The sequence below is a fragment of the Polyodon spathula genome, chromosome 9 (genome assembly GCF_017654505.1).
Source record: "Polyodon spathula isolate WHYD16114869_AA chromosome 9, ASM1765450v1, whole genome shotgun sequence".
In the NCBI taxonomy this organism is placed as follows: domain Eukaryota; kingdom Metazoa; phylum Chordata; class Actinopteri; order Acipenseriformes; family Polyodontidae; genus Polyodon; species Polyodon spathula.
This window is the reverse complement of record NC_054542.1, coordinates 37,048,492-37,068,672: the sequence shown is the minus strand read 5'-3', so window position 1 is coordinate 37,068,672 and position 20,181 is coordinate 37,048,492. Positions and strand designations below refer to the sequence as shown.

Sequence of the window (20,181 nt, the reverse complement as noted above, 5' to 3'; positions counted from 1 at the left end):
CTGTCTGTACCTCACAGTCACTTGATGTACTTTCATTTGCATTAACACACAAGCAAAGACATTATTTTAAATCAAAAGTAGTCCACACTGATCCACACACAAACACTGAGCTGAAAGCACATATTTTAGCCCATGAAATATAAGGCATGAATATACTTTTTTTTTTTATTAAAAACACTTTCTCTGTTTTCTACTGTGTTCTCTCGTGCTCACATTTTCTCCGTTGAGAAAGCTACTAACACATTAAACTACGAGACGCCCACAATATGAACTGATTGTGTTTATTGTCAAATCAAGACATGCAATGTTTGTTGCTACAAGATTAAACAAATCCTCATACTGTATTGCCAGGATAGTCCTGTCTTACACAAAGCTATTGAATAACACCCTTGCTTGTAAAGACAGAGGTCTAAGAAATTGAATTGAATTTTAAAATGTTGTAATTTAAGTTATGAATGAAACCCCATGCAATTACTGGCAGGTCCTTGTCTTTTTTGACAGCTATGGGTAGATATTTTATTCAGGATTATGATACTTTAAAAAAAAAAAAATCCTTTTTACTGTACTGTGAAAAATCCCTGAATGCTTAAACTACAAATGTGACTAAAGATAAGATGTGTGACAGGTGCTTCAAACTCCCCCACACTTACTTCCCTTCTAATCTGATAGGGATTTCCGCACTATGCAATACAGACTTTAGCTCAGACACCAATGTATAACACTAGTTCTGTTATATGAACACCACAGTTCCTGAAGCTGTGGGTAAGGAATACCCAGCCAGGTCGGTGTTGATTTGCTGTTGGGCGTCCTGGCTTGAGACACTGGTTAAAGCAAGTGTTAGATTTCTGGCAAGGTGGGTAGGATGTTACTTTTGGTAGTATTGCAATGGTTAGACTGCCCCATATGGGAAACTTAATCTGTTATGATCCAGTTTGAAATGGTCTAAACTCTGAACATGCACATTCATTTAACACAGATTTAAATGATACTATTGAGGTTTATCGAAATGTAGCATGCTGATATATAATATACAGCTTCCACTTCATTCTCGATTTGATGGGATAATGATTATTTGCTGTACATTTTTGCTTCAAGAATGTGATGGCAGATACTGTGTACTGTACTTCACCACTAATGCAGCTATACATAGCACACTTACCATTATCAGTGGCAATATACATTGTTACATAACATTTTCTGATACCAAATAATCCCTGCTTTAAAACTATGTATTGACGAATTCACTCAATGACCTGTCAAGTAATCTGCCTTCACTAACACTGGTTTTAAATTGGTCAAAATTGACAATTGCAGGGTTTTCATACTGGAGCCTGGTTCAAAAGATGATCCACACACAAAAAAAAAAGGCTACTTATTTTGACTGTAAACATTCTCTATGACGATCAGTTTGAGGTTAAATTAAACATGGGATCTGTATAACATTCAAGCAATAATAATTACTTTTTTATGCATTAAAAAAATGGGGGGGGGGGATTAAAAAATGTCTAAGATCTAGGCCATGAACCACAATTTGAACAGCCTATTTGAACAACAGTGATGTAACTAGGTAGCTGGCAAAAAAAGCTAATTAGAGATATTAAAGCCAGTCCTCCCATAATTCACAAAATTAAAAAAAGCCTGACCTATACCCCACACTTACATCAGCATGTTTCACATGCTACATAATAATGACCTTCATTTTTACATAGTGCTTTTCATAGTGGACCACCATCACAAAGTACTTTACAAGATACAAGACTAGGGTGTGAACTATGCATCAGCTGCAGAGTCACTTACAAGAACGTCTCACCCGAACGATGGAGCACAAGGAGGTTAAGTGACTTGCTCAGGGTCACACAATGAGCCAATGGCTGAGAGTGGGATTTGAACCAGGAACCTGCTGGTTATAAGCCTGTTTTTTTTTTAACCAGTGGACCACACAGCTTCCTATTTAAAAAAAAAAAAAAAATAAATTAATAAGCACATAAGAAAGTTTACAAACGAGAGGAGGCCATTCGGCCCATTTTACTCGTTTGGTTGTTAGTAGCTTATTGATCCCAGAATCTCATCAAGCAACTTCTTGAAGGATCCCAGGGTGTCAGCTTCAACAACATTACTGGGGAGTTGGTTCCACATTCCCATGATTCTCGTTGTAAAAAAATGCCTCCTATTTTCTGTTCTGAATCTTTTATCTAATCTCCACTTGTGACCCCTGATCCTGTTTATTTTTTCAGGTCGAAAAAGTCCCCTGGGTCGACATTGTCAATACCTTTTAGAATTTTGAATGCTTGAATCAGATTGCTGCGTAGTCTTCTTTGTTCAAGACTGAATAGATTCAATTCTTTTAGCCCGTCTGCATATGACATGCCTTTTAAATCTTGGCTTAAAAGATTTAGTCTGGGTTTAAAAGCATCAACCTTCTCTGCACATTCCATATACTGTCTGACATATTTCACTTTAAAATGAAATATGATACTTTACAGGTGATGATATAAGACCTGGAGTGATAAGGTGGAATTCTCTTTTGTTTGAACTTAAGCCTATTCTGGTCTTGACTGGAAGACAATTTATACTAACATTTATGTTTTGTAGCATTAACATTTTGATTTTCATATCACAAAAAAAAAAAAAACAAAAAAAAACAGGTGTATATTGCGCTGTAGTGTTAAAATCTTATAGGATCCATTGCCTCCATTGTATATATTTTGTACATTTATATATTTTTATAAATAAATACAATATTGGTCTCACACATAAAGAGTGTTTATCTACACAAAATAAATATAATTTTAAAATAATATATATATATAGAGAGAGAGAGAGAGAGAGAGAGAGAGAGAGAGAGAGAGAGAGAGAGAGAGAAAACTACTTTATAACACTACTAATACTATACACAATTTACACAAATTAAATATGGTGGTTAATAATTGTAAGCAGCATTTTCGTGATTTCTTATTCCCAATAAAGATTATATACACACACGCGCATTGCGTACCAGGCTTTAGTGTTTGAATAATAATTTAAAACAATAATAATAATTAAGATGTATAATGTCAAGTCACTGTTTTAATACTGTCATGCATTTTTCTTTTACTTGCCATAAACAGGGTTCAAATCAAGAAATTATGTTAATCAGGCCTTGCCGGCTCACCAGTGGTTAATCCTGAACTGCAGTGTCATGACTGGAAAAAAATAGGAGGAGACAGAGCAAGATGGAGAACTAACAAGCAAAGGAAGGCAATTGACAGAACCAAGAATGAATTTAAATTTATTTTCCACCGTGGTATTGATATTAGCAGCAATAACCCGAGGTAAGGAAATGGTCCTGTTTCTATTTTTACGTTTTCTGCTAGTGTCGGGATCGGAAGTCGTTTACAAACCGTATAGCGCGTACAGTGATTGCCTGTTAAAAGTCCTTGTACTGTACATTTAATGTTATACAGACTTCCTGTTTTTCTGAAATAACAATTGGTGTACTTGTTACCCCCCCCCCCCCCCCCCCCCCCCCCCCCCCCCCCCCCCCCCCCCCCCCCCCCCCCCCCCCCCCCCCCCCCCCCCCCCCCCCCCCCCCCCCCCCCCCCCCCCCCCCCCCCCCCCCCCCCCCCCCCCCCCCCCCCCCCCCCCCCCCCCCCCCCCCCCCCCCCCCCCCCCCCCCCCCCCCCCCCCCCCCCCCCCCCCCCCCCCCCCCCCCCCCCCCCCCCCCCCCCCCCCCCCCCCCCCCCCCCCCCCCCCCCCCCCCCCCCCCCCCCCCCCCCCCCCCCCCCCCCCCCCCCCCCCCCCCCCCCCCCCCCCCCCCCCCCCCCCCCCCCCCCCCCCCCCCCCCCCCCCCCCCCCCCCCCCCCCCCCCCCCCCCCCCCCCCCCCCCCCCCCCCCCCCCCCCCCCCCCCCCCCCCCCCCCCCCCCCCCCCCCCCCCCCCCCCCCCCCCCCCCCCCCCCCCCCCCCCCCCCCCCCCCCCCCCCCCCCCCCCCCCCCCCCCCCCCCCCCCCCCCCCCCCCCCCCCCCCCCCCCCCCCCCCCCCCCCCCCCCCCCCCCCCCCCCCCCCCCCCCCCCCCCCCCCCCCCCCCCCCCCCCCCCCCCCCCCCCCCCCCCCCCCCCCCCCCCCCCCCCCCCCCCCCCCCCCCCCCCCCCCCCCCCCCCCCCCCCCCCCCCCCCCCCCCCCCCCCCCCCCCCCCCCCCCCCCCCCCCCCCCCCCCCCCCCCCCCCCCCCCCCCCCCCCCCCCCCCCCCCCCCCCCCCCCCCCCCCCCCCCCCCCCCCCCCCCCCCCCCCCCCCCCCCCCCCCCCCCCCCCCCCCCCCCCCCCCCCCCCCCCCCCCCCCCCCCCCCCCCCCCCCCCCCCCCCCCCCCCCCCCCCCCCCCCCCCCCCCCCCCCCCCCCCCCCCCCCCCCCCCCCCCCCCCCCCCCCCCCCCCCCCCCCCCCCCCCCCCCCCCCCCCCCCCCCCCCCCCCCCCCCCCCCCCCCCCCCCCCCCCCCCCCCCCCCCCCCCCCCCCCCCCCCCCCCCCCCCCCCCCCCCCCCCCCCCCCCCCCCCCCCCCCCCCCCCCCCCCCCCCCCCCCCCCCCCCCCCCCCCCCCCCCCCCCCCCCCCCCCCCCCCCCCCCCCCCCCCCCCCCCCCCCCCCCCCCCCCCCCCCCCCCCCCCCCCCCCCCCCCCCCCCCCCCCCCCCCCCCCCCCCCCCCCCCCCCCCCCCCCCCCCCCCCCCCCCCCCCCCCCCCCCCCCCCCCCCCCCCCCCCCCCCCCCCCCCCCCCCCCCCCCCCCCCCCCCCCCCCCCCCCCCCCCCCCCCCCCCCCCCCCCCCCCCCCCCCCCCCCCCCCCCCCCCCCCCCCCCCCCCCCCCCCCCCCCCCCCCCCCCCCCCCCCCCCCCCCCCCCCCCCCCCCCCCCCCCCCCCCCCCCCCCCCCCCCCCCCCCCCCCCCCCCCCCCCCCCCCCCCCCCCCCCCCCCCCCCCCCCCCCCCCCCCCCCCCCCCCCCCCCCCCCCCCCCCCCCCCCCCCCCCCCCCCCCCCCCCCCCCCCCCCCCCCCCCCCCCCCCCCCCCCCCCCCCCCCCCCCCCCCCCCCCCCCCCCCCCCCCCCCCCCCCCCCCCCCCCCCCCCCCCCCCCCCCCCCCCCCCCCCCCCCCCCCCCCCCCCCCCCCCCCCCCCCCCCCCCCCCCCCCCCCCCCCCCCCCCCCCCCCCCCCCCCCCCCCCCCCCCCCCCCCCCCCCCCCCCCCCCCCCCCCCCCCCCCCCCCCCCCCCCCCCCCCCCCCCCCCCCCCCCCCCCCCCCCCCCCCCCCCCCCCCCCCCCCCCCCCCCCCCCCCCCCCCCCCCCCCCCCCCCCCCCCCCCCCCCCCCCCCCCCCCCCCCCCCCCCCCCCCCCCCCCCCCCCCCCCCCCCCCCCCCCCCCCCCCCCCCCCCCCCCCCCCCCCCCCCCCCCCCCCCCCCCCCCCCCCCCCCCCCCCCCCCCCCCCCCCCCCCCCCCCCCCCCCCCCCCCCCCCCCCCCCCCCCCCCCCCCCCCCCCCCCCCCCCCCCCCCCCCCCCCCCCCCCCCCCCCCCCCCCCCCCCCCCCCCCCCCCCCCCCCCCCCCCCCCCCCCCCCCCCCCCCCCCCCCCCCCCCCCCCCCCCCCCCCCCCCCCCCCCCCCCCCCCCCCCCCCCCCCCCCCCCCCCCCCCCCCCCCCCCCCCCCCCCCCCCCCCCCCCCCCCCCCCCCCCCCCCCCCCCCCCCCCCCCCCCCCCCCCCCCCCCCCCCCCCCCCCCCCCCCCCCCCCCCCCCCCCCCCCCCCCCCCCCCCCCCCCCCCCCCCCCCCCCCCCCCCCCCCCCCCCCCCCCCCCCCCCCCCCCCCCCCCCCCCCCCCCCCCCCCCCCCCCCCCCCCCCCCCCCCCCCCCCCCCCCCCCCCCCCCCCCCCCCCCCCCCCCCCCCCCCCCCCCCCCCCCCCCCCCCCCCCCCCCCCCCCCCCCCCCCCCCCCCCCCCCCCCCCCCCCCCCCCCCCCCCCCCCCCCCCCCCCCCCCCCCCCCCCCCCCCCCCCCCCCCCCCCCCCCCCCCCCCCCCCCCCCCCCCCCCCCCCCCCCCCCCCCCCCCCCCCCCCCCCCCCCCCCCCCCCCCCCCCCCCCCCCCCCCCCCCCCCCCCCCCCCCCCCCCCCCCCCCCCCCCCCCCCCCCCCCCCCCCCCCCCCCCCCCCCCCCCCCCCCCCCCCCCCCCCCCCCCCCCCCCCCCCCCCCCCCCCCCCCCCCCCCCCCCCCCCCCCCCCCCCCCCCCCCCCCCCCCCCCCCCCCCCCCCCCCCCCCCCCCCCCCCCCCCCCCCCCCCCCCCCCCCCCCCCCCCCCCCCCCCCCCCCCCCCCCCCCCCCCCCCCCCCCCCCCCCCCCCCCCCCCCCCCCCCCCCCCCCCCCCCCCCCCCCCCCCCCCCCCCCCCCCCCCCCCCCCCCCCCCCCCCCCCCCCCCCCCCCCCCCCCCCCCCCCCCCCCCCCCCCCCCCCCCCCCCCCCCCCCCCCCCCCCCCCCCCCCCCCCCCCCCCCCCCCCCCCCCCCCCCCCCCCCCCCCCCCCCCCCCCCCCCCCCCCCCCCCCCCCCCCCCCCCCCCCCCCCCCCCCCCCCCCCCCCCCCCCCCCCCCCCCCCCCCCCCCCCCCCCCCCCCCCCCCCCCCCCCCCCCCCCCCCCCCCCCCCCCCCCCCCCCCCCCCCCCCCCCCCCCCCCCCCCCCCCCCCCCCCCCCCCCCCCCCCCCCCCCCCCCCCCCCCCCCCCCCCCCCCCCCCCCCCCCCCCCCCCCCCCCCCCCCCCCCCCCCCCCCCCCCCCCCCCCCCCCCCCCCCCCCCCCCCCCCCCCCCCCCCCCCCCCCCCCCCCCCCCCCCCCCCCCCCCCCCCCCCCCCCCCCCCCCCCCCCCCCCCCCCCCCCCCCCCCCCCCCCCCCCCCCCCCCCCCCCCCCCCCCCCCCCCCCCCCCCCCCCCCCCCCCCCCCCCCCCCCCCCCCCCCCCCCCCCCCCCCCCCCCCCCCCCCCCCCCCCCCCCCCCCCCCCCCCCCCCCCCCCCCCCCCCCCCCCCCCCCCCCCCCCCCCCCCCCCCCCCCCCCCCCCCCCCCCCCCCCCCCCCCCCCCCCCCCCCCCCCCCCCCCCCCCCCCCCCCCCCCCCCCCCCCCCCCCCCCCCCCCCCCCCCCCCCCCCCCCCCCCCCCCCCCCCCCCCCCCCCCCCCCCCCCCCCCCCCCCCCCCCCCCCCCCCCCCCCCCCCCCCCCCCCCCCCCCCCCCCCCCCCCCCCCCCCCCCCCCCCCCCCCCCCCCCCCCCCCCCCCCCCCCCCCCCCCCCCCCCCCCCCCCCCCCCCCCCCCCCCCCCCCCCCCCCCCCCCCCCCCCCCCCCCCCCCCCCCCCCCCCCCCCCCCCCCCCCCCCCCCCCCCCCCCCCCCCCCCCCCCCCCCCCCCCCCCCCCCCCCCCCCCCCCCCCCCCCCCCCCCCCCCCCCCCCCCCCCCCCCCCCCCCCCCCCCCCCCCCCCCCCCCCCCCCCCCCCCCCCCCCCCCCCGACTTAGATACGTGGCCAGATATATAATTGCCTTTAACGTCGAATAGTCAACCACCGTTCTGGTTTGTGGTGCCAGGTGTAAAACATGATACAGGGTATTGCCAATTTTCCAAGAGAGTCACTATGATATTTATGTAATGGTTTATGATGGACTTAGATACGTGGCCAGATCCTTCTTAATTGCCTTTAACGTCCAATAGTCATTGCCACCTGTGTCTGGTTTGTGGTGCCAGGTGTAAAACATGATACAGGGTATTGCCAATTTTCCAAGAGAGTCAGAATGATATCCCCTTCGGCTCCGCCATTTTCTTTTTGGGGTTCCATCTCCTTCTTAATTATTATAAGCCATTTGTTATTGCATTCTGTGTCTAATGTTAATCTCTGTCTAATATCTGTGCTATTTAATTGCTTGAGATTAGACAAAGTTATGACGCCAAATCCTATACCCGTACAAAAATAAGTTTGCTGCAAATCTACACCTTAAAATCCTGTTTTTAACGTCGAATAGCATGTTTACCGTTCACAGCTGTTTGCCATTAACAACTTTGCCATGGCACACACTATTGCCAATTTAGCACACGTTTTCAATAAAGGTATCCAGACAGGCTCCGCCATTTTCTTTTTGGGGTTCCATCTCCTTCTTAATTATTATAAGCCATTTGTTATTGCATTCTGTGTCTAATGTTAATCTCTGTCTAATATCTGTGCTATTTAATTGCTTGAGATTAGACAAAGTTATGACGCCAAATCCTATACCCGTACAAAAATAAGTTTGCTGCAAATCTACACAAAACAAACCAAGTCTCTGAGTGTCATCAAACGTTCTTCTAAGGTACCCAGTGACTTAGACCACGGTCCGTCGTGTGCAACAGTTAATTTCCAACGGTCGAAATGTCAACGTCTTATTCAAAAATACCAAGTGAAAATTTAAAAAAACATGATACAGGGTACAAACAATTTTCCAAGAGAGTCAGAATGATATCCCCTTCGGCTCCGCCATTTTCTTTTTGGGGTTCCATCTCCTTCTTAATTATTATAAGCTTTGCCAGAATATTTTAATATCCAGCTAAAAAAAAAAAACAAAACAAACAAACAAAAACCCATTAAAATCCTTATTTTAAAAGGTAACCATTATTATCCACCAGAACAGTATCAAACCATGTGGATTAATATACCACTGAACAAAGTTATTTAGAGCTTCAGAGTAGGGTTTAATGCATGTTCATGGGTGACTGGAATGTGTGTGGGAGTGAAGAGTTGGAAACTGGTTGCCAAGATTTCCTGGAAAATAAGTGTTTATGGTTGAATTTTTTCAACATGGATCATTCATGTTGTACTTTATTTGGCTGATTGGTTGGTGGGCTCTGAAACAAAATTGAATAAATCGGTCCCGACACTTGGCAGACGTACTGTAACAAGCTGTAGTAATTTTAAATTCAGTTTCATACAATAGGTATTACTGTGTAAATGCATAATGTGACCTAAAGTAGACCACAGTGTGATTTTAGTTGATTATATAAAAAAAAAAATGATTTACTCAGGAAATGCGGACAAAGGTGTGAAAATGAGATCACTCAGTGTGGCAATCTCAATGCAGTAACTGCCCGTCCCTCAGAAGAACAAAACATACCTCTGTGTGCTAGGCTATAGAGGGAAGAGCCATGTAACAACCACAATGCCGTATACAGAAACATTTTAAATAAACAATATGTAATTGATGTTTTTCAGTGGAAACCAACTCCTCTGCATGTACAGTACTGTCTGTTTATTACACCTACTCAGTTGAGTAGCGAAATCACAAGCAGGTCTGTGCAATCAAATGGTTCAATTCAATCAAATCATTTCTAATCACATGGGTCACTAATTCATTTGGATGAATATGTAAGCACTGTTGATGCTCTCTAAAATATAATACTCCATTGTGTGTGGCTGTTTTGGCTTCAGTTTAAGACAGCAAAACTATAGAATTATTTATCCCACAGCAGCTTTTATGTAAACTTTATTCACTTAATGGTGGTACTGTACGTGTAGTACTGCTGAAAGAAAGTTATAGAGTTCAGTAGACGACATTTTAACAAGTCTGTCGACACTTAGTGCTTCTATAAAGTTACTTTGTGCCAAAAGTGTTGCAGGGTGTCTCGCTGCTTGAAAAACCACTTGGATGATGGGACATTCATTCAATACCAGTACTGTACATACAGTCGCTGGGGGATAACCTTATTTTTTCACCTGACACACTTGAACAACTGAAGGATAGTCCAGTAACTCAGATCTCACTTTTCTTTCTGCTGATTTGTTAGCTTTGCTGAATCAGATAAGTGAAGTGATATGAATGTACCAGCCTTTTTTTATTTTATTTTATTTTATTTTATTTTTTTTTTGCTCATGTAGGTAATGCAGGCTTGCCAAGACCTCAGAATGTGAAAATTAAGTCGGTGAACTTGAGAAGTGTGCTGCACTGGGATCCTGTTAGCACCGAAGCTACAGCTTATGATGTGGAATACAAACTGTAAGTTTATCAGTGTGTGGTGTTTTATCAGTCGGTGTAAATGTCACACACAATCAAATGGTTTGTAAATATATGAAGTATATGTGGAAAAAAGACCTCTTTACAGGTGCAGTGATGTGTTTAATTTCCACCTGTAGTGGAGCATTATTGTGAAAATCATGAAATCCAGCATTGTACCAACCATAAAGGTATTGTTTGGAGTGGTCTCCATCATTTAGATTAGACAAATGTTAACCCTTGTGGCACTGAAATGGTTAATATTCACTGGACACCACCTTTTAATGGAGCTCTTTTTGAGGGAATCTCAGACTACTGCTGTGTAGGCCTACCTGGGAGGAAATAATTCACAGTTTGTACTGTTATTTAATAGATACACAATGGCAAGACGTGTAGTCCCATTCACGTCCTATTCTTTATGTCAAAGGTTAACGTAACACGTAATAATATTAAAGTTGACCCTAATGACCCTATCAAAAAGGCTCCAGTTTACACTTGGAAAAATAGGGGGCTACTGTACGTTACAACATTTGATTTCTGTCTGAATCAGTATCATAAACTTTTTTTTGTTTGTTTTATACTTATAAATGTTGTTTTTATAGTACATAAATATATCCTATGTAAATATAGCAAGGAAACTTCTAGTCAACGGTATTGGAAATGGAACATTTAGATTTGAGCAACTTGATAATAATTGCTGAAATAGCGAGTGAAGTTGAAATCTTTTGATGTCATTGCTGAACTCTTCATGGCAAAATGCTGGGAATGCTATGTTAGAAAAGTTTAAGATGCACTATTGATAGTAAAGTCTGTGTGTTGTTTCTGTGTACAGGTTTTAAGCAAAGGGATTTTTTAATTTTTTTATTATTATTTTATTTTATTATTTTTGTTTTTGTTTTTGTTGTTATTGGCGATCATTTATTGGTCTACCAAATGCATTGCCGAAATACGGTGTTCCAAGTAAAATATAAGCCATGGACAGAAGTGTTATTGAACTGCTGTGGACAGTTTTTATGTTCTCTGGATTCGTTGTTAAACCAATTCTGTTCTGGATTTAAACAACTTTTTATCATTCATTTTTAATTTTTTTTTTTTTTTTTTTGACCCCCAACTGGCACAAATCAACATAGATAAGGCATGATTAAAATATTATTTTTTTAGTTACCATATGCATAAACTGATAGGTGTAGCGAAATTTAATCAGTATAATAGTTGTTAAACTTTTACTAGTAATGTTGCACAGTAGTCCACAGCTTCACATGTATTACTCCTGTTTATTTATTTTTTTACCCTTTGATAACATTGATTTAATTTGCTTTTTTTATAGCCTACAAAAGTTAGCCAGGTTGCAGATCTGCAAAAGTTGCAGATTTTGTTCCTCTAGCTCAAAATATTGTAAAAAGGTTTCTTTTGCACTGATGATGACAATCTGAGGACTTGATAAAATGTCACCATATGTGTTTGAACAGTAATACCAGGAATAAGGAAGTACCACTATTTAACTGTAGCTGCTGAAAATACCAATTCACAAAACATGAAGCGAATATATTGTGTTTGTGGACAAAATGTTCACCATATAACAGTAAACACAACGTACCACAGATATGGATCAAATTGAACAGGTTTTTTTGTTTGTTTTGTTTTCATTTGACAATTTTTTGTAAACTAGGATGCATCCTGACCGTCCTTTAAGTAGGATAAACCTGACCCCCCTTTAAACCTGACCCCCCTTCTGAGATGTAGCAAAACTCCTGTCATCCATTCTAATGCCACTTTCTTTCTTGCATCAGCGTGGACTTTCATCAGTGGAGCGCCATTAAAGAATGCGCTTCCACTAACAAGACAGAGTGTGACTTCACAGACAGTATCCATCACTACTATAACGTGCAGCTGCGAGTGAGAGCACGGAGTGGGAGCAACACTTCTGCATGGGCGGAGACCAAACAATTTTGTCCCCTAAGTCACAGTATGAAGCTTTTGTATTATTTGCTCAAAATAGCTACATCTTTCCACTAGAAACTGGGCTGAGACAGTAAGGTCCATATTTTCCAAAGTACAATTTGTACCGTTCCTTGTTGACGGAAAATAAAACAAAAAATGGGTTCAGAACTAGTCCCCTTGTCTATTTAGTGCCCTCAATATTAGGTGTCTACTGTATGTACAGTACACTAGAATTTCATGAGGATTCTAAATATTATTATACTTTTGGCTGAAAATCCTCATAGTCCAATGCAGTGTGCTTTTGAGAAAATAAATATTTGTATTAAGTATGAACCAACCCATCATATAACATTAAACCTACCAAAGGGGACAGTGTTTAAGACATTTTGATTTCAACAGTTTAAAAAAAAATGTCTCAGATGACAGCTGTCTTGCCTGTTAACAAAGGTCATGTGAACAAATAAAGAAGGATCTGATTCATGTTTAAAAGTGTGACGATGTAGCAACCGAACCATCAGCTTTCTTGTGTTTATTTTGTCTTGTCAGCTGAGTTAGGACCACCAGGCGTGAAGTTGGAAGTAGAGTCCGGTGTGCTGTATGTTTCTATCTCCGACCCCTTGGAAAACAGCACAAACCAATCACTGAAGTACTACTATGAACAGCTCAAGTACCAGATTACCTACTGGAAGGAACGTGAAAAAGTAAACTTTCGAAGTGTATTTATTTAATTACATTTATTTTTACCATTTGCTGTAGATTTCCTGCAAACACTTAGCAAACTGAGTTATTAAAACAAACACCTCAATTAGAACTAGGGATGCTAATAGTTTAGAGTTTAAACATTGAAACGATTTCCAAATGTTTAACCATTGTCTTATGCATGTCAAATGTAGAGACCAGCCCTAATGTGTATTGAGCAGGATGTGAACAGTGTAAGGTTTTATTCACATAGCTTTTTTTTTTTTTTTCTAGGTTGTGCGCCTGTAGTCCCTCACACAGTGATGTTGCAGTGCTCGAATGGGGGGCTTTCAGTTAAAATATTTAGGAATTAAACACACTCTAACTACCCTAATCAGAAAATACAGCATTAGCAACTTTAACCACTCTATCGTGAGACTAGTACAAAAAAGGAAACTTGATTTTAGTCAAACAAAGCAACCAGAAAAATCTTTGAATGTCGTGTTACAATGTCTTTCTGTTTCTTTGTTTTATTTTGATGACAGATGATAGAGTTAGATCCTAGTCCAAGTACATCAGTCAGACTGGAAGAGCTTGAACCCGGTGCGATGTACTGCGTGGAGGTGAAAGCTGTGGAGGACTATTACCATGTCAATAACCAAGTCGGCAAGCCAAGCAAAGTTGACTGCAAAACCATTTATGATAATAGTATGAATTTTGACATCCCTGTATCTATTGTTTTAGGCAAAACTTAATCTAAAAATTTACTAGTACCTTGTTAAAGAGCAAGTAGCGGGGTTCCAAATATAGCGTTACACATCCCCACGTGTTGCTACAACTGTTTGAATAACGTACCTGTAACTTTTCATTGTGCCTTTTTACACATATAACTTTAAAGTAAGTTTCAAAGCTCTTTTGAGAATGTCCACTCTAATGGACTGATAGTGTAAGGATTATTGCCCAACAAACAGGTAACACAGCAATAACGATCCATGATGTGGTACGGAACAGTTGTTGTTTTAAATATGTGTTGTGGCTTGTTAACAAAAATAAAAATTACAGGTGTGTCGTTTAAACAGTTGTAGTAACATCTGGGAGGTGTAACGATATATTTTTCAGAACCCCAGTACTTACTTTATATGATAAAGGAAGCTTGTACTGCATACATTTGCAAATCCACCATAGCCAGTACAACAGGTAATATCTCATAAAACATTTCACAGCATCTTCATATTTTCAAAATCTAACTATGAACTGTGACCATATTGGGGGGGCATGTAAATTCTGGTTTCCAGATAATAGACTTGGTACACAACTGTATTCATTGATTCTATTGGTCATCGTGATCACATGTTTTTTGATATAGATAGCTAGTGCATGTAAAATAAGACCGTCCCATCTGGCAGCTGATGACTCAGGAATCATTTGCCTGTCAATTATGCTTTTTTTTTTTCGCTCTAGGTCCAACAAAAGTGGTTGTCCCAGTGGTGCTGGGTGCAGTCATTATCTTTCTTTTTGTAATCGGATGCTTCTTACTCATGCGCTACACCCCTGGGCACATCAAGGATTTGCTGCATCCAACCTGGAACTTCCCCGACCACATAGCAGAGGTAAGGAACACAGTGTTATTAATATTTACTTGTTTATTTTCCCACTGGGGAGGCTGTTTGACAGTCTATCCATAGAATCGTGCATATCTAGAGCACATGCAAATATGATAAAACTTGTTTAGGAAATTCTGTTGCACCCATTTTAGACCAGTCACTTTTCCAAAATAGTAAACTCATTATCATGAATGCATATATTTTGAACAAGCTGCCTAATAGTATGCGTTATTAACTCGTTCTCAGGGAGGTCTAGTGAAAATTACAACTCTAGCGCACAACTGGCCTAGCGCTGCCCGGGTAGGGAGGGCTTAGGTCGGCAGGGGAATCCACGGCTCGCTGTGCATCAGCGACCCATGTGGCCAATAGGGTGCCTGTGGTTCCTCCGGCGCTATAGGTCTGGTGGATCTGCAATGTGAAAAATGACGGATTGGCAGGAGCACGTTTGGGAGGACGCTCTAGTCGCCGTTTTCCGAGTCTGCGGGGGGCTTGCGAGCGTTGAGCCGGGGAGACAGATAATAATTGGGCTTACTAAATTGGGGAGAAAACCAGGGTATAACATTACGATGACTAAATTTAAAAAAAATAAAAAAAATACAATAAAACTTGACACACTGTGTTTGTAGTAAATCTACTACTACTACTCTACTCAGTACTACAGAGCAGTCTGTTTATAATATTCACATCGGTCCCGGGTGTTTTTATTCTTAGAAGCAGTTTATTCTTAAAAGGGGACCGATATGTTTATTGTGGTGGAGAATCAAACTTAGTATGAGAAGAGCTTGTTCCCTGGCTGCAGTGTAATGGGTTGACCCCTAGATGTTACGAATTCCTGCATGTATGCACGCCCACGAAAAATCCACAGCTGCTTTTCCTTAACAAATTATGGATAATAGTCAGTTGGTTAACTGCTTGTTAAATGTAATGACACCTCGATAGAAATGGCTTAGCCGGTAGCTTTGTGATGGTGGTATAGAGGCATAAGGAAGGAGAAGTAACAAAAAGAAACCAAAACTTGAGTAAGAGGTCTATTGTTTGTTCCACACTAAGTACTGTTAGATAGTGCTCCAGCTGAGAGCTGGGTTTATTTTGTTTGTTTTGTTAGCAGTTGTTTAAAACTGTAAATCGTACATGCCTAATTACGCGAAATGTGATAACTGTACACGTCATTGCACTTGATCAAGTACCGTATTACATGTAGTCAGTTTGCCTCAAAATGATTTCTTATAAGTGGATTGCTGGACTCTTACAAGCAGATTATTTTACATTGGTTGGTATATGAATGATTTTCTCCCAGTGGTTTTGATCACTATATGCGGTTGATTCTTATATCTGTGATTACATACCTAGAATTACTGGAGCGATCTTTTTTATGTTATGTTAAAACAGTTTTTGCAGCCTGCTTGTTACACATGAGGGAAACCTGTTACAAGATGAGCACTGACACGAGACTTGTGGGTGGTGTTGAAAGGGGACTTATGACATGCAGTGGAAGCTTACAACACTCTGTGAAACAATAGTGAATAGTGCCCGAGATTTGTTTGTTTGACTGTTTTATACAAGTGTTTTCTCTTTACCCTTTTATTTTGTGCCTGAGTTTGACTCTGTTAGCTATTCAATGGTAATGTTCGTCTCCAGTCTTGCAATAGCTGGTTTGGTACATTATTTATTATTCAGTAACGTTTTTTTTTCAATATAATCATGCCTAAGACTTGCTGTGCAGTCCAGTGTTGTATTGGTCTATTCATTTTAACTAGAAAATAAGTATTTTTACAGCTGTTGATAGATAAATCACGTCTGAAAATGTCTCCTGTAGCTATTCAAAACAAGTGTGAAGCTCTCAAGTTCAGCAGCACTAAGCCAAACCCACTGTGTTTACTATGACAGTCAAAATGACAGCCGCGATAGTTCTAGGTATAACGTATTGCATCTCCAAAGGTTTCTGCAACCCTGGGTCTACTAATGGTTTGAGATATATATATATATATATATATATATAGGAAAAGTAAAAAAAAAAGCACGGGTGCGTGCATAGCTGTAAAATCAGTGGAGAAAAATGCATTTAAAAAACATGATGTGCCAAAAAGACTGCTACGATAGTTTTTAGTGTTAAAATATAGAAAGATTCTGCTCTTACTCTTCTATATTAACACATTTAGATTACCCTCAGCCTCACTGACTTGAACTTTTTTTTTTTTCTCATCCCAGTTCCTCAACAGATCTTCTGAGGGGATGAATGTCAGATGTGACTCTGAAGAAAAGTTTGACAATGTATCTGTCCTTTTGGATGACAGCAGCAGTAGTACATCTCCAGTCCAAAGCTATGAACAAAGCAACGTTAATGATCTAAATAGCCTAAGATGCTGAAGAAGACAGAAGAAAGAATTAAGAAAGACAATGTTATCTAATACTGTGACATTTACACCTCACCCCACTTTTAAAGGACTTGGTATTGGACCTAATGGTATTGGTTGGGTTGCCTTAAATTTGTAGAAAAGAACAGGATCTCACAACAACCTACTGTCAAGCAAAATCATGACATAACTTGTTCTTGGAAAATCTATATTGAAAATGACTTGTTCCATTCAAATACGCATGGGAGCTGCTAAAGGATGTGTGTCAGACACACATCCTTTAGACAGACTACTGTCTGTCAGACTACTGTGGATTTCACAACTATTCATAAACCTTAACTCCATAAACCTTTTTTACTGCAGTGGACAATTGTAATTCCATTGCTTGGAAGGTCTGAGTGGCTGTGTTTGCCTTTGTTCCCCTTTGTTTACCACTTATTTTCAAGTTGACAAAGGGTTTACGTAGATTAAATGTTTTCTTCACCATACACTGAGCTGTGGCTTTTGGGAGTCTTAGTTAATAGAAATTAAATAGCTGTATATCTAATGTATGCTGATTTGCCTTTTGATTTTCATTTTCACACTGCTGTCAGTTCTGTACCAGATGTTCAGACTAATTTAAGACTTTGACTTATCTCAATCTAACAATTTAGCCTATCATAGCACATGTAAGGAATGCTTCTTGCTGTAGGGGTTATCTTGTTATTACAGTAGAACTTGTCATATGCAATTTAACTGATTCCAGGGGTCCATAGAGGTATTGTATCTCAGAGGGAGTCACTATACTACATTATAGTGGCTTTATTGACAGCAGGGCATTCAAAATTAACAAAGTCAGGTATATCTGCGTACCTAAAACTCCAAAGTATAGTACTGCACTTATACTATACAAAGAAAATCAATAAAATTAATGCAAACAGAGCACTGCAATAGACAAGTTGTCAGTTTACAAAATAACATTCCTGCTGTGCTTTCTCCGCCCACATCAAGCTACTCCAACAGGTTTGTTTTTTCATCATGCTTGTTAACCCGGGACACAAACAACAATATGAAAGCATGCATACAACAAACTGGCTTTGGAGATCGGCAAAAAAGATCTTAAGATTTTTAATCATATAGTAACTATATTATCCCTGGGCAGCTGCATGAAGTGACAGCAAGTGAAAGGTGAAACTGAATTCCCATACAGTCTTTATCTGCAGGTGTCCAATCTGCCCTCCTAAGAGCTGCATTTACTGTTAGACTCAAAAAAAGTGCATTGATCAGTTTCTATCAGTACCATTCCACTGGTAGAAGCATTTGTAAATAACACATGCCAGAGGTTCGCTGGTTAATAGGGGTATCGTATTTTACAGGATTGGATATGACAGGTTCTGCTGTATTACTTTTGTAAGATTTATTTTGTTCTGTATATAGCTACATTTGTATAACCATTACTATTAAATAATTTAATATTTTTACATATTTCATGTGTTGTGGAAAAAATATGTACATACAGTAAAAACCGCTACCACCTTTGACACATTTACTTTGTCTTCAACACGACAGCCAACAAAGGTTTCTTGGTTGATAGAGTTTAAGTCATCTGTTTAAAAAGCACTTGTGCTGTTGTCTTTCATTGGAAGGATGTCACTGAGCCTTTAAACTAAACTCAGAACTTCATGCACAGCACATTTCCCCTCCAATGATTCACCTACCCACCTCGGGTCCACAAAACATGTACTGTATATAAATCTTGAAATTGGTCGTAATTTGTCTTTTTTAGGTAAAGAAACAAGAAGCGTAGCCCCAACCCTTGCTTGATTATTAACTTCTCCATCAATAAAATGGGGGTAAATTTATTTAATATTCACATCAAGATCCATTCCCTACTTTGGATAGTGATCCAACATGTATTATATAATTGCTTAATACTCCTTTTACAGATATAGCAGGTATTACCAATGACATACTGTCACAAAGACTGCCGCTGTGGGAGACGACAGACCAGAAACAGGAACTGACTCAGAACACACGTTATGGAATGGTGAAGGTGCTGATGCGCAGTTTCATAATTAAACAGACGGTAAATAAAAGGTTTGTAACAAACAAAAACACAGGACACGGCATTCGTCGCCAAAACAAAAAGACAAACAAAACAGACTATACAGCTAAACACAGTGAGCAGATATTTCACTACTACTATTATTATCACAATTATTACCTCCGTCTCCTATCCCGTTTTCCACTCACTGAACACAACCCAGAGTGAGTGAAGACATGCTGCTTTTATGCAGCTGTACCGAGACTCGATTGCTAATCAATCATTCAATTGGAGTCGCGGTACAACTGCATGTGAATTAATAAGTGCAATTCCCCGTGCTCGCATATTACATTTTACTTGCACGGGAAGTGCTGTGCAATCCTCGTGTCTAAATACAAATATACACTTTAAACACTCGTGTTACACAGACCAGTTTATATCCCGTGTACCAATGACTATACACCAACATTTAACACACCACACGCAACATACAACAGAAAATACACACAGGGGCGGGCACTTCGTCACACATACTCCGAGGCATTCTTTTGTGTCATTGTTAAGTAGGTTCTACAGTGCCTATTGAAAGTCTACACCCCCTTTCAAAATGTTCACCTTTTGTTGCCTTATAGCTTTTTCATTTATCTAAACATCCTACCCCACAACTTCCAAATGAAAAAAATATTCTAGAAATTTTTAGAAAATTAATTAAAAATAAAAACTGAAATAGCTTGGTTGGATAAGTGTCCTTCCCCCTTGTAATAGCAATCCTAAATTAGCTCAGGTGTAACCAATCGCCTTCAAAATCACACACCAAGTTAAGTGGCCTCCACCTGTGTTAAATTGTGATTCACATGATTTCAGGATAAATTCAGCAGTTCCTGTAGGTTCCCTATGCTGGGTAGTGCATTTCAAAGCAAAGAAACAACCATAAGCACCAAGGAGCTTTCAAAAGAACTCTGGGACAAAGTTGTTGAAAGGCACAGATTAGGGGATGGGTATAAAACAAATATCAAAAGGCCTTGAATATCTCTTGGATCACGGTCAAGACGATTATTAAGAAGTAGAAGGTGTATGGCACCACCAAAGCCCTGCCTAGATCAGGTCGTCCCTCCAAACTGGATGACTGAGCAAGAAGGAGACTGATCAGAGAGGCTACCAAGAGGCCAATGGCAACTTTGCAATAGCTACAGGCTTTTATGGCCAAGACTGGTCAAAGTGTGCAGTGACAACAAAATCCCAAGCACTCCACAAATCTGGCCTGTATGGTAGGGTGGCAAGAAGGAAGCCATTACTCAAGAAAGCCCACCTTGAATCCTGTTTGAAGTATGCAAAAATAATTCTGTAGTCATGTGGCAAAAAGTTTTGTGGTCTGACAAAACTAAAATGGAGCTTTCTGGCCTAAATGCAAATGTCTAAATGCAAAGCATTATGTTTGGCTTAAACCCAACACAGTGCATCACCCAAAGAACACCATCCCTACTGTGAAGCATGGTGGTGGCAGCATCATGTTATGGGGATGTTTGTCCTCGGTGGGGGCTGGGGCACTTGTCAGCATAGAAGGGAAAATGAATGGAGCAAAATACAGAAAA

General features: G+C 49.5%; 1 protein-coding gene across 1 annotated transcript; it reads left to right on the top strand.

The window, feature by feature from the left end:
- The first annotated feature begins 3,180 nt into the window (after positions 1–3,180).
- LOC121320776 (interferon alpha/beta receptor 1a-like) lies at positions 3,181–18,030 on the top strand. The gene is made up of 7 exons (XM_041259401.1): positions 3,181–3,311; positions 9,875–9,992; positions 11,780–11,955; positions 12,477–12,631; positions 13,154–13,316; positions 14,070–14,218; positions 16,421–18,030. The coding sequence occupies exons 1-7, from the start codon at positions 3,257–3,259 to the stop codon at positions 16,577–16,579; spliced, it is 975 nt and encodes a 324-aa protein (XP_041115335.1). The 5' UTR covers positions 3,181–3,256; the 3' UTR covers positions 16,580–18,030.
- Positions 18,031–20,181: the final 2,151 nt, after the last annotated feature.

What these genes read in the sequence shown, in the direction of transcription:
- LOC121320776 (XM_041259401.1), top strand. Translation starts at nt 3,257, where the DNA reads ATGAATTTAAATTTATTTTCCACCGTGGTATTGATATTAGCAGCAATA. An exon ending in TATGATGTGGAATACAAACT is followed by an intron (nt 9,993 to 11,779) that starts GTAAGTTTATCA and finishes TTCTTGCATCAG; the next exon opens with CGTGGACTTTCATCAGTGGA. An exon ending in TCCCCGACCACATAGCAGAG is followed by an intron (nt 14,219 to 16,420) that starts GTAAGGAACACA and finishes TTCTCATCCCAG; the next exon opens with TTCCTCAACAGATCTTCTGA.